The following is a 15078-nucleotide window of genomic DNA, read 5'->3' as shown; positions in this document are numbered from 1 at the left end:
GTTTCTCATAAGACATATAGAGGAATAATGGCTGCTGTTCCCCTCACAGTGCCATGAACAAGACTATGATGTAACAGGGACAATCCCACAATACATTGCAAATTAAACTAGAATCTATGCATTAAACGGCCAGCAGGTGGTGCTGTTACCTTACAGTATGAAATATATGAAGGATTAATACACACAAAAATGACTTTCTAGACAGCAATTATATGGCTGGACAGAACACTCCCCGCTTGACGTCAGCTGACGTCACTATTGTGTTTATTGGACGAGAACACCAGAACGAGTTCCCCTACTGGCCTGAGGAACAATTTGGTCTCGCCTTGTTTTCCTATTTTTACTTCCACCTTACGTACGATTCCATCCTTACTTGGGAATGTCTTGGTAACGAGACCTAATCGCCATTCATTTCTCTGAGACTGACAGTCTTTCATTAGTACTATATCGCCAGGCTGGAGGTTAGGCTTGCTGGTTTGCCACTTTCTCCTCTGTTGCAGAGTAGGCAGGTACTGTTTTTTCCACTTGTCCCAAAAGGCATTGGAGAGACTCTGTACTTGTCTCCATCGACTTCTGTAAGACCGTTTAACATTAAATTCTCCAGGTGGAGAGCAATTAGGGTCGGTCTTCTGCGTATACAGCAGGGCTGGGGTGAGAAGAGTTGGGTCATCATGATCACTGGAAATTGGAGTCCACGGTCTGGAGTTTATGATGGCTGACACTTCGGCCATGAATGTTGTCAAGCTTTCGTGTGTCAGTCTTGCAGATCCTTCCTGTAAGAAGACTGAATCGAGGATTCTCCTTGCGACACCTATCATTCTCTCCCATACACCTCCCATGTGTGAAGAATGTGGTGGGTTAAAAGTCCAAGTACACCTAGGTATTTTTCTACGTCCTTCATATCCAAGTTAGAAGATAGTTGCAGTTCTCTTGCTGCTCCGACAAAGTTTGTGCCTCGGTCTGAACGAATGTTTGACAGGTCACATATCAACAGTCTAGAATTGGGAGTGTTTACCTGAAGTACATGGAGGGATACCTCAACCTGTAAGATAAAAAACAATGCATGCCATGTGACAATAACATATTGTTTAACAAGATAGACGAATGTCTATAACGAGTTCCTGAAGTAATCCAAAGGATAACGCATCTTCGGATTGGATTAGCCGCCCTAGGCCAAACTGTCTCCAACCCATTTGTAATCCGAAGGTCTAAGTTCCTTGAAAGAGTTCCTACTGACTGAATGGATAATCAATCCTCAACCGGTATGAGTAGGATAATGTCTGATATAGGCCTAATGAAGGATTTGGGGTCACCTTACTTAGCAACTCTCACTTCTACCTTGCGTACCTTGCCATCGTCACTTGGAAAGGTTTTAGATACAAGTCCCATAGGCCATGCGTTTCTTTCCTCCTTCTGGTCTTTCATGAGGACAATATCTCCTACTTGTAAATTTGGCTTTACTTGTTGCCATTTTCTTCATTTTTGGAGAAGTGTCAGGTACTCCTTCTTCCATCTTTTCCAGAAACAATTAGCCAGATGTTGCACATGCTTCCACCGTTTCTGATATTTGTCACCGGACACAGCATCTTCAGGCGGGTTAGGAACAGTTCCAAGTTTCTGGGTGAGGAGAGTTGCTGGAGTGAGAATAGTAGGAGATTCTGGATCCATAGATATGGGTACAAGAGGTCTTGAGTTTACTATAGCAGAGACTTATGCGAAGAAAGTGGTCAAGGTATCGTGAGTGAGTCTTGAAAGATTTGAGTCCATCAGCATAGATTCCATTATCCGATGAGTAATGCCTATCAATATAATTCTTTTACTGGTCCACTGATGGAGAAGAATCGTATTAGGGCATTGATGAAACTGGGGGAATCCATAGACGCTATCACTTCTAGGTGTATTGGTCATACACTCATGCACGTGAACCACACCGCCCAACGTTTACTTTCTGCATGTCCGCCTCTGGTATGACGTGCAGCGACTGCCCATGGGCCAAAAATGTCCAAGCCAACATAGGTAAATGGAGGCCCTGTGCTTGTCCTATCGGCAGGCAAATCAGACATCTGTTGTTGTTGCAGTTTTCCTCTTGTCTTACAACACAGAACACAATGATGAATTAAATGAGAAATCGGTCTCTTTGCTCCCACAATCCAGAGGCCTGCAGCTCTTAAGGCTCCTTCAGTGAAGTGTCTGCCTTGATGTTTGATTTTTCATGGTAATGTCGTATTAGTAAAGTCGTGATATGGTGATGACCAGGAATAATTAGAGGATTCTTTTCTGCCTCATCCAATTTAGCCTTGTTTAAACGACCATCAACTCTCAATAAACACCTCTCGTCTATTACTGGGTTTAAGTTGACAATGGGGCTGTTTTTAGGAACGTCTTGTTTTTTACGTATACATTCCAGTTCCTTGTGAAAAACATTTTGCTGCACATTGCGTATCAAAAAGAGTTCACTCAGAGCAATGTCTTCTGCAGAGAGGGGCTTATGGCAGATATGCCAACCATGACAATCAGTGTTACTGTCCTTATTGCGATAGCATTGTACAATGTGTACTAACCTTGCAATGGCACGAGCCTACCTCATCCATCTTGAGAAGCGGTCAAAATGCCGACAGTCCAAGCCAACCTTCTCCTTGAATTTGGTAATGAAGATGCTGACATCAGGAAGGATCTCTGGGTCGACATCTGGATCCTGAAGGTTGAAGCTGTCTTCAACGGCTGTCTCTTCGCATTGGTCGTGAAGGAACCCTGGTCCTGTTAACCAAGAAGAGCTTGCGATCGCATCAATAGACACGGGTCTTGCAGCAAGGTCCGCAGGGTTAAGATGGGATTGGACATGCTGCCATTGCTGGGGCTTAGAGGATTTCCTGATCCTTTCCACATGGTTACTGACATAGACGTAGAAGCATTTTTTCTGGTTATATATGTAGCCCAAAACTACCTTACTGTCTGTGTAGAATTTTGTGTCATCCACGTGAATAGCTAGTTTGCTCTGTATGAAGTCTGCAATCTCTATGGCTAGTACAGCCCCACAGAGCTCGAGTCTGGGTATAGTGTGCTCGGGTTTAGGAGCCAGTTTAGCCTTTCCAAACAGAAATCCAACATGGGCTGCATTGTTAGAGTCTACAACCTTCAAGTAAGCGACAGCAGCAATAGCTTCAGTGGAAGCATCAGCGAATACATGAATCTCTTTCCTTTGACTCATAGCTAGGGATGCCGGAGTGTAACAATGTGGTATGTGGATCTTATCCAAGGCGCAAAGAGATTCTCTCCACGACTTCCACCTTAGTTGTTGGTCCGCAGGGAGTGGTACATCCCAGTCCTTATTGCACCCTGAGAGTTGTCTCAGCAGGAGCTTGCCTTGTATAGTCAGGGGTGCGACAAACCCAAGTGGATCATATAGACTGTTCACCACTGACAGAACCCAGCGCTCAGTAAATGGTTTTCCCACACCACTAACGTGAAAGCTGAAGGAGTCCTTTAGCAAGTTCCACCTCAGGGCTAGGCTTCTCTGTACTGGTGGATTGTCTGGGCCTAGATTCAAGTCCCTAAATTCTGAGGCATGATCATTAAGGTTAAAGGCCTTCATGACAAAAGCACTATTGGAGGCAATTTTATGCAATCTTAAATGAGCTTTAGAAAGCATACCTTGTGTCCGTTTGAGCAGATCTATGGCTTCTTCCGCTGTGGGCAAGGATTTAAAACCGTCGTCCACGTAGAAGTCCTTTTCAACAAACTGTTGGGCATCCTTCCCAAACTCTGCTGCGCCATCGGAGGCAGTCCTACGCAGGCCGTATGTAGCGACTGCAGGAGAAGGACTGTTTCCGAACACGCACACCTTCAAGCGGTATTCGACCATTTCCTTGGTGGTGTTGTTGTCTCGGTGCCATAGAAAACGGAGATAATTTCTGTGATCTTGTTGCACGACGAAACAATGGAACATTTGTTCGATATCGGCGGTAATGGTTACCGGTTCCATTCTGAATCTCATGAGCACTCCCACCAGGTTATTAGTCAGGTTCGTACCAGTGAGGAGAACGTCATTCAGAGATACGCTGTCATGTTTAACGCTTGAATCGAACACCACTCTGATTTGATTTTGGCTTTCTTGGATGATATATTCCAAAGGAAGGTAGATACCAGCATTCTTCATCAGCTTGCAATGGTGGAGCTGGCTCAGCGTGGTCATTGCGAAATATCTTGTCCATAAAGGCTATGATATGTTCCTTCAGTTCAGGCTTGTTCCTCAATGTTCTCTGCAACGAGATGAATCTAGATAAGGCCTGTTCCCTGTTGTTAGGAAGCCCGGTCCTTGAAGCCTTGAAGGGTAAGGGAGCACCCAAACATACATCGCCCATGATTACCCAGCCTAGGTCGAGTCTTTGGGCGTATGGAGCATCATCTGGGCCGTTACCTTGTTGGCGCACCTTGTGGACCTTCAGAATGTCCCTCCCGAGTAGGACCAGAATATCAGCATTCATGTCCAGAGGAGGGATTTCTTTAGTTTTCTATTGTCCTTGTTAGTTATCTTTGGGAAAGTTTGCAGTCTTTTAAATAAGGCACATTCCATGGCTTCTGAGCTGCCGTAAGTTTGTTCCAGTCTCTCCTAGGCTGCAATAAGAGCTGCATCTGAATAGTCCACATGAACTGCCCTTATTGTCTTTTTGCGCTCTGCTGATTCAGGGCCTAACCAGTTAACAAGCAAATCCAGTTGTTCTTTGCCAGTGAGATTAAGGTCTTGGATCACTGCTTGAAAGGTCGATTTCCAGGCTCTATAATTCTCGGCACAATCATCAAACTTTGAGAGACTAATGTTTATTAACTCCCGGCGAATCATGTATCTGGCGAAGTCAGACATGTCCGATCTCCTGGTCATTGTTGCAGGATGAACTTGTGGTATCCTTAGAGGATGCAAGTTCTCTGGCTTATATGACTGCGACAAATCAGGACGAAATGATGCGGCAAAAGGGTTAAACTGCGGTTTAGTCTCTATAGGTTCTGCTGGCTGTGGCCTAAATTGTGTTAGTGCTGGAAGTTACTTTGTAGGCAGTAGGTGGTGACATTTCTTGACTTGCGGGCGCATCTGTGTTACAAACTAAAGGTGGTGCTGGTGCAGATGTTAAATGTCTTAGCACATAGTTAGAAGTGCAATCAGCTGAGTCCTCCATTTCTCCTGGAATAAGACAATCCGAATTATCTTCTTGTCCCAATGCTTGTTCAAGGACCTTCAGTTTAGCAAGGGCTGTTGCTTCTTTCCTCTCTGCTTGTAGTATTTTCAATTTCCTTTGAGCTTTCATTTTGTTTTTTTGAGCCCCCATTTCATTTCTTTGAGCTTCCATTTGGGCTTCTACTTCCACTTCAGCCTCCCTCTTAGCAAAGGAGCTTTTTACTTTAGCTTCCTCTGCAGCTGCACGGATCTCCAGTATCTTGTCGGACAATGTTGACTTCCTGGAGTGAGATGATCTGGAAGACGAAGATGTGATTTTGGTCGATGTTGTGCGATGTGACCTGGCTTCTTGGAGGTGAGCAATGTGGAGTTCTGCTTTATCCTGGGCATCTTGTACTAATGAGGTCTTTTCTTGGAGAAGAGTTTCCCTTTCAGCTAGTTCTGCTGGCGCATCTTCCATGTCACAGTTACTCAGGAATGTGATGTACCTTGCAGACAGTCTCTGGTAGTGATCATAGGCGGCAGATAAACTCTTTAATTTGGCGGTTAAATCTGTGAGAGCGTGGAATATCTGCTAAATAGTGATCAACTCTGCCCCATAAATGTTCAAGGTTATCATGGAACTCGTCTCTAGTAATCTCAAAGTTCTCTCTGGCCTTTTGTGTCGGCCTGGTTACACGTTTGGTTCGTACATCTTGCTCTGCAGTAAGTGCGGACTCTGCTCCTGCAGCATCTATGGTGTCAGGAACCTGATGTGCTTCACTTGCAGATTGCCTTTTGTGGACATGTTTTAGCTAAGATGGTGGACGGTTATGTCTTGCTAGCAGACAATGCATATACACACAGACAACTGTAGACTTAGGTCTCTTGTTACTATTCTGCCACCGATATACATGGATGAGATGTGTCTGAGGGATGTGATCACGAATCTCTACATAAACAATGGCGGATAGCGTTACTCGCCAGCCTGTGCTCCCAATCCCTGTCAGCGGCGCATGGTGGTCCGGAAGGATGATGCAGTGATGAATTCAAAAGGCTTTATTTACAGTACCTTGATGAAATGAGATGTCAAGGAAGATGAAGAAATGGAGATGAGGTAGGAGCGAGGACTGTAGGTTAGAGCTGTTACAGAAGCACCAGATTAGAGATGATAGGAGCTCCAGGTTGGAGGTAACAAGAGAATCCTTTCTCCAGCTCTGCAGTGCATGTGTGTTACAAGATGGCCCAAAAGTACAAAAGTACAAAAGCAGGAAACAGAATGAAAAAGATAGGAGGAGCTATTGACAGAGAGGTATTATGGGAAAGTACCATAACAAAATATTACAGTGTAATACAGCAATGGCCAGTAGATGGCAGCAAAGTATAACAAATACAATAGATGATAAACTAAGTATATACCATTACATAAATGTCCATGTATGGCTGAAAGTCTAACAGAATAAACTGAAACAGCACAAATAGGAAGGTACAGTATGCCCTTCTGTGACTACAAAAATGATGCACTACTACCCTACCGCCTCCACCAAATATTTTCTTTTTTAGGGTATGGTCCAATTATGACTTCTGCTTCAGGGACCCATGATTTGTATGTACCCCTCTGCCCATCTACTATGTAGTATCATGTACTTACAACAGTAACAGGGTAGAGTAAGTAATAACTGTTCAACAAAGTTACATATCATCGTTATCACCTATGTTGGGCATGTCACTGTCCATGTCACATTTGCTATGTGTCCATTGCCCATCATCATATTCTCAATGTTGATTGGAATGAAGTAACAATTTTTTTTTTTTTTTGGGTTTAGGCACTACTACTACTCCACAAAGCCCAACAACAAAAACCATGCCACCTACTAAGACAAAACGCCCAACAACTACAACCATGACACCTACTGCTAATGTTACGTTACTTAACTTCCTAAACTTACCAAGGGTTTTGGCTCTTCAGCCTCACTATCTGGCTTCTTTCCAATGGAAGAAGTTCTCCACCAAAAATGATTGTTTGCTAAATCAAACCCAGGCACCCGAAACTATCAACTTGCTTTTCCTAATCACCTCTTTCGTTTCCTAGATTCACCACAAAATGGCTGCTGTATTTCCTACTTCTGCTTTTATACAGGTTGTGATAGTCCCTCCTGATTGGCTGTGTTATTCCATGTAATGCGATATCTGTGAGACATTATGGGAAAACCAACCCAGCTGTGTCCGAGGTCTTTTGATCCATCTCTGGCTGATGCATTCTTCTGTAATATGTGAAATGTTTGTGACCAATTTAATTCATTCAGCAAATCCCAAATTGTTTGAATTCGCCTGGTTCAATAAATTTCACAAATGTTTATAGGAATTCAATATGCATCACATCGATTAACTAACCTCTACTGATAAAACCTTTATATCTTCCATAAAGCCACTCTTGTTGAGAAGGCACATTAATAACGTATTGATATCAGTGGGCACCATTATAGGTATCTAATCACACATTAAAGTATACATCTAATAATGGTTCTAGCTGTGCATTCCACCAAAAATCAAAAATGATGCGAGAGAGATGATTCGAAAAACTGGTGGGTTATGTCATATACTAGATTTCTTTAAATAATCGACACCCTCTACAAGTAAGGGCATACCAAAATTAAAGACATCTATTCATCTCTTGGAATCCCAGTTGGTCCCATCATGCTTGTTACTACATAGAAAATTGTTGCATGACTCCTCTCTAGAGAAACCAAGTGTGATAGACTGGTCCCAATGGTCATGGGAATGTTGGAGCCCACAGGGAGGTGCAGCAGGATCTGTGTGGGGACTAGACATAGATGCAATACCAGACTTGAGTGACACAAAGTTACATGTCTTACTCTATGTTTAGCATGTGACATCATGTTTGCTATGTGCCCATTGCCCACCACCGATGACCACCACCACATTCTCTTTCACTGGAATACATTTTTTTTCTGGTAACAGACATTACTACTACACAAAATCCATCAACTACAACCCTGCCGCCTTCTTCCACACAACACCCAACAACTACAACTATGCCAACTACCACTGAAGGTATGCTATTGAATATTGAACTTACTAAACTTACCAAAAAACAACCCAACGCAGCCAAAACTACCATCCTGCTTTTCCTATTCGCCTCTTTACTTTGCTGCGTTGGAACATTATGTTGATCGTTTATACAGAACAATGATGATAATAATATTCATGTCTTCTAAACATAGGAGATGGTCAGTGCTGGTGCCTTCCTCAACACTGCAGCCCAGAAATGTACTACAGTAATCTATGTCCTCTTATACCGTGTGAATGTCCACGTAAGTAAGATTTACCTCAATATTATGGAGCACATGTGATCACTAGAGATATGAAAATCTTTTGAAATTTGAAGTCACCACTAGAGTTGAGCGATACCAGCCGATACTTGAAAATATCGGATCGGAATGGATCGGCCGATCTTAAAAAAAAGTATCGGTTTCGCCGATTCCGATACCGGAAGTCCCATTCAAGTCTATGGGACTTCCGGTATCGGAATTAGAAATACCCTTTTTTTCCCTCGTACAGCCTTTCGAGGGTCTGTACGGGCCTTCCGGGGGTCGGTGCCTGCCTGCCGGGTGTCTGTGCCGACTCCCCGGGGGTCTGTGCCGGCTCCGGGGGTCGGTGCCGGCTCCGGGGGTCGGTGCCAGCCTGCCGGGGGGCTGTGCTGACTCCCCGGGGGTCTGTGCAGGCTCCGGGGGTCGGTGCCGGCCTGCCGGGGGGCTGTGCCGGCCTGCCGGGGGGCTGTGCAGGCTCCGGGGGTCTGTGCAGGCATCGTCCGAAGGGACTACAAGTCCCATCGGGCGATGCCTGCTACCATGACGGTGATTGACACATTTGCCAATGATGGGACAGTAGTAGTCCCATCATCCGGCTAATGTGTTGAATGTAAAAAAAAAAAAAAAATTACATACATACTTCATAAATACATGCTACATACATACTACATACATGCTACATACATGCTACATACATGCTACATACATGCTACATACATGCTACATACATACTACATACATGCTACATACATGCTACATACTACATACATGCTACATACTACATGCATGCTACATACTACATACATGCTACATACATGCTACATACATACTACATACATGCTACATACATGCTACATACATGCTACATACTACATACATGCTACATACATGCTACATACATGCTACATACATGCCACATACTACATACATGCTACATACTACATACATGCTACATACTACATATATGCTACATACATGCTACATACTACATGCATGCTACATACTACATACATGCTACATACTACATACATGCTACATACATACTACATGCATGCAACATACATATATACTACATACAATACATTCATACAATACATACATATAGACATACAGTACATATAACATAGAGTACATACTCACCATCACTTGTCACATTGTTCCCCGAAGCCATTGTCGTCTGAGGATTAAAAATTAAAATAACAAACCACAAATATACTCACCCTTGATCCGCAGAATTCCATGTATGTCCCACGACGATTTTGTGTGGAGAACAGCTGCATCAGCTGATGCTGCCGTTCCCTACGAGCGCTAGGAATCCACTGTAAAAAAAAGGCCCGAGTCTCACTTTATGGCAAAGTGCCATAAAGTGAGACTAGGGACTTTTTGTTTACAGTGGCGGAGGAATAAAGTGCGGAAGGATATCTACCTTCCGTCATTGGATTCCTGGCGCTCGTAGAGAACGGTAGCATCAGCTGATGCTGCTGTTCTCCACACAAAATCATCGTGGGACATACGTGGAATTCTGCAGATCAAGGGTGAGTATATTTGTGGTTTGTTATTTTAATTTTTAATCCTCAGACGACAATGGCTTCGGGGAACAATGTGACAAGTGATGGTAAGTATGTACTCTATGTTATATGTACTGTATGTCTATATGTATGTATTGTATGAATGTATTGTATGTAGTATATATGTATGTTGCATGCATGTAGTATGTATGTAGCATGTATGTAGTATGTAGCATGTATGTAGTATGTAGCATGTATGTAGCATGTATGTAGCATGTATGTAGTATGTAGCATGTATGTAGTATGTAGCATGTATGTAGCATGTATGTAGTATGTATGTAGTATGTATGTAGCATGTATGTAGCATGTAGTATGTTTGTAGCATGTATGTAGCATGTAGTATGTATGTAGTATGTATGTAGCATGTATGTAGCATGTAGTATGTATGTAGCATGTATGTAGCATGTATGTTGCATGCATGCAGTATGTATGTTGCATGTATGTAGTATGTATGTAGCATGTATGTAGTATGTATGTAGCATGTATGTAGTATGTATGTAGCATGTATGTAGCATGTAGTATGTATGTAGCATGTATGTAGCATGTATGTATGTAGTATGTATGTAGTATGTATGTAGCATGTATGTAGTATGTATGTAGCATGTATGTTGCATGCATATAGTATGTATGTAGCATGTATGTAGTATGTAGCATGTATGTAGTATGTAACATGTATGTAGCATGTATGTAGCATGTAGCAGGTATGTAGTATGTAGCATGTATGTAGTATGTATGTAGCATGTGTGTAGTATGTATGTAGCATGTATGTAGCATGTAGTATGTATGTAGCATGTATGTAGCATGTAGTATGTATGTAGCATGTATGTAGTATGTATGTAGTATGTATGTAGCATGTATGTAGTATGTATGTAGCATGTAGCATGTAGCATGTATGTATGTAGCATGTATGTAGCATGTAGCATGTATGTAGTATGTATGTAGTATGTAGCATGTATGTAGTATGTATGTAGCATGTATGTATGTATGTAATTTTTTTTTTTTTTTTTTTACATTCAACACATAGGCCGGATGATGGGACTACTACTTTCCCATCATTGGCAAATGTGTCAATCACTGTCATGGTAGCAGGCATCGCCCGATGGGACTTGTAGTCCCATCGGACGATGCCTGCACAGACCCCCGGAGCCTGCACAGCCCCCCGGCAGGCCGGCACCGACCCCCCCGGAGCCTGCACAGCCCCCCGGCAGGCCGGCACCGACCCCCCGGAGCCTGCACAGCCCCCCGGCAGGCCGGTACAGACCACCCGGAAGGCCCGAAGTGACGGCGCATCATGATGCGCACAAACCGCGCATCATGATGACGTCATTTCGGCAGCCAATCAGAGCCACAAAAGTGGCTCTGTTCAATTTGGGACTTCCGATTCCGGTATCCGATATAAAAAAAAAATATCGGAATCGGTATCGGATTTCCGATACGGCAAATATCGGCCGATACCCGATACTTGCGGTATCGGTAAGCTCAACACTAGTCACCACCTTTGCCAAATTTTCACAGGAAATTATTTTCACTGCTAATAGAAAGTATTATTTTAAAGCTACATTTGCCCTGAAGAGATGTGTATAGCACACATATGATTTGCACTGAATCCGCTTGGTCATCAATGCTGACAACATCTCTATATGCAGGAGATATAACATGATTCACCACTAGGGCAAGTTTTAGACAATGTGGGGCCCTGGACAAAAGTTTAAAGTGGGGCCCCGAATGCTAACATGTTGCATCATCACAAAGAAATATTTGGGTTTATCCAGGCCGATAACAAGTGCGATGGACAATACTGAAGTAGTTAGGCGCTTATTTACCAGCCTTTTCACAGAGGCTTACATAGAATGATGGGCACAGAAGTAGTAGTATAATCTGCCCCCGTATGGTATTTCTATACTGTCCTCATACACGTTAGCAGGGTGTGCAATGAGACATGTAGCTAAACCCCCTGTCTTCTTTATGAAAAAGAGGCTATCAAATTGTAACCTTTTATTGATTGCAGATGTGACAGGAAAGGGTGAAACTATAGGATGCAATAACAGGAGCATTTTAGAATATATGACTGCAGAGAGCATAAAATACAGATAGTCTGCAATACACAGTAACATGAGGTAATACATAGGTACCATGAGGTAATACATAGGTACCATGAGGTAATACATAGGTAACATGAGGTAATACATAGGTAACATGAGGTAATACATAGCTGATGATTACCTATTTAATACAAAAAATGTTATAGACACAGGAGTATAACACCTAGATAGTGCTTACCAACTATGCTTAGAGCAGGCTGTTTAAGAAGCATGAAGAACATGAATGGTGTAGTTTCTCATAAGACATATAGAGGAATAATGGCTGCTGTTCCCCTCACAGTGTCATAAACAAGACTATGATATAACAGGAACAATCTATGCATTAAACGGCCAGCAGGTGGTGCTGTTACCTTACAGTATGAAATATATGAATGTAATACACACAAAAATGACTTTCTATACAGCAATTATATGGCTGGACAGAACACTCCCCGCTTGACGTCACTATTGTGTTCATTGGACGAGAACAGCAGAACGAGTTCCCCCACTGGCCTGAGGAACAATTTGGTCTCGCCTTGTTTTCCTATTTTTACTTCCACCTTATGTACGATTACATCCTTACTTGGGAATGTCTGGGTAATGAGACCTAATCGCCATTCATTTCTCCGAGACTGACAGTCTTTCATTAGTACTATATCGCCAGGTTGGAAGTTAGGCTTGCTAGTTTGCCACTTTCTCCTCTGTTGCAGAGGAGGCAGGTACTGTTTTTTCCCCTTGTCCCAAAAGGCATTGGAGAGACTCTGTACTTGTCTCCATCGACTCCTGTAATGGTCTTTAACATTAATTTCTCTAGGTGGAGAGTAATTAGGGTTGGTCTTCTGCGTAAGCAGCAGGGCTGGGGTGAGAACAGTTGGGTCATCAGGATCACTGGAAATTGGAGTCAACTGTCTGGCGTTTATGATGGCTGACACTTTGGCCATGAATGTTGTCAGGCTTTCTTGTGTCAGTCTTGCAGAGCCTTCCTGTAAGAAGATTGAATCGAGGATTCTCCTTGCGACACCTATCATTCTCTCCCATACACCTCCCATGTGTGAAGAATGTGGTGGGTTAAAAGTCCAAGTACACCCATTTACACTTAGGTAGTTTTCTACGTCCTTCATATCCAAGTTGGAAGACAGTTGCAGTTCTCTTGCTGCTCCGACAAAGTTCGTGCCTCGGTCTGAACGAATATGTTTGACAGGTCACATATCAACAGTCTTGAATTGGGAGTGTTTACCTGAAGTACATGGAGGGATACTTCAACCTGTAAGATAAAAAACAATGCATGCAATGCGAAAATAACATATTGTTTAACAAGATAGATGAATGTCTATAACGAGTTCCTGAAGTAATCCAAAGGATAACCCGTCTTCGGATTGGAGTAGCCGCGCTAGGCCAAACTGTCTCCAACCCATTTGTAATCCGAAGGTCTAAGTTCCTTGAAAGAGTTCCTACTGATTGGATGGATAATCAACCCTCAACTGGTATGAGTAAGATAATGTCTGATATAGGCCTAATGAAGGATTTGGGGTCACCTTGCTTAGCAACTGTCACTTCTACCTTGCGTACCTTGCCATCGTCACTTGGAAAGGTTTTATATGTAAGGTACATAGGCCATGTGTTTCTTTCCTCCTTCTGGTCTTTCATGAGGACAATATCTCCTACTTGTAAATTTTGCTTTACTTGTTGCCATTTTCTTCATTTTTGGAAAAGTGTCAGGTACTCCTTTTTCCATCTTTTCCAGAAACAATTAGCCAGATGTTGCACATGCTTCCACCGTTTCTGATATTTGTCACCGGACACAGAATCTTCAGGTGGGTTAGGAACAGTTTGGAGTTTCTGGATGAGGAGAGTTGCCGGAGTGAGAATAGTAGGAGATTCTGGATCCATAGATATGGGTACAAGAGGTCTTGAGTTTTCTATAGCAGAGATTTCTGCTAAGCAAGTGGTCAAGGTCTCGTGAGTGAGTCTTGAAAGATTTAAGTCCATCAGCATAGATTCCAGTATCCGACGAGTAATGCCTATCATTTTTTCCCATGATCCGCCCATATGGGAAACATGAGGAGGATTGAAGACCCAGGTACAGCCATTGGTTGTCAAGAAGTTCTGAACTGGTGTTGAATAGAGTTGAGTGACTTTTGGTTTTTTAGGGTCGCGTTTCGTTTCGTGAAACCCGACTTTTCCCAAAAGTCGGGTCGAGCAAGATCGTCCGATTATAGGGAAAAGTCGGGGTCGTCCCGAAACACGAAACCCAATGTAAGTCAATGGGGAATAAAAGTCGGCAGTGAGAGGAGGACAGGAAACACACCTACAGTGCCCATTTGAATGCCAAAAGCATCAATTCTTCTTACTTAAGCTTGTCAACCTTAATTAACTTCATAATACAAGTTACGCACTGAAAAATGGGGGTTATTTGGCTACAGTTGTGGGGGGGAGGGCTGGCTCCAGGTTTTCATGTGCCCTGGGCGAAAGAGCGCCCCTTTAACACATACCACAACTCATCATGCTCCGATACGGCAGAGAAATAGCGGTATAGTACAATGAAAAATACTTCACTTTTTACATCTCATGACGAGGCCCACCTATTTCTCCATACAGAATCATTGGTCCCATATAATGTTTGAAACAGTATATGATGAGCTCCACATAATGCTACAGTATATGTTGGTCCCCATGGATGAAGCTCCACTGTCTTATGGGCCCAAATAATGCTCCAAACATAATGGGCCCCATTTCTAATGCTCTAGTGTATAATGGGCCCTGTAAATGCTGCTCCAGTGTCTGATGTCCACCTTTGGAATGTTCCAGTGTATGGTGGGCCCCATCTATCATTCTCCAGAGTATAGTGCTCCCCAAAAATTGCTGTCCCAACATTGAAAACAATGAAATAAGTCTCCTCACTATGGAATCCATGTACTAGTCTGGACTCCTCGTCGTCCCCATCTTCC

The 15078-nt window shown here is 43.0% G+C and overlaps 2 protein-coding genes across 6 annotated transcripts in view; both read left to right on the top strand.

Moving 5' to 3' along the window:
- Nucleotides 1-15078, top strand: part of LOC141051811 (uncharacterized) — a 646796-nt gene that overhangs the window by 332142 nt on the left and 299576 nt on the right. The window lies entirely within an intron of this gene.
- LOC141052156 (uncharacterized) overlaps nucleotides 1-15078 on the top strand; it is a 155139-nt gene that overhangs the window by 65792 nt on the left and 74269 nt on the right. Inside the window, exons 7-8 of the mRNA XM_073549387.1 lie at nucleotides 8132-8224; nucleotides 8395-8484. Coding sequence (XP_073405488.1) covers nucleotides 8132-8224; nucleotides 8395-8484 — 183 coding nt within the window. The remainder of the gene's footprint in view (nucleotides 1-8131; nucleotides 8225-8394; nucleotides 8485-15078) is intronic.

The sequence above is a fragment of the Dendrobates tinctorius genome, unplaced genomic scaffold, assembly GCF_039654945.1.
Source record: "Dendrobates tinctorius isolate UK_male_01 unplaced genomic scaffold, ASM3965494v1 ptg000158l, whole genome shotgun sequence".
Classification (NCBI taxonomy): domain Eukaryota; kingdom Metazoa; phylum Chordata; class Amphibia; order Anura; family Dendrobatidae; genus Dendrobates; species Dendrobates tinctorius.
The sequence above is the reverse complement of the archived record's forward strand: the minus strand, read 5'-3'. Positions and strand labels throughout refer to the sequence as shown.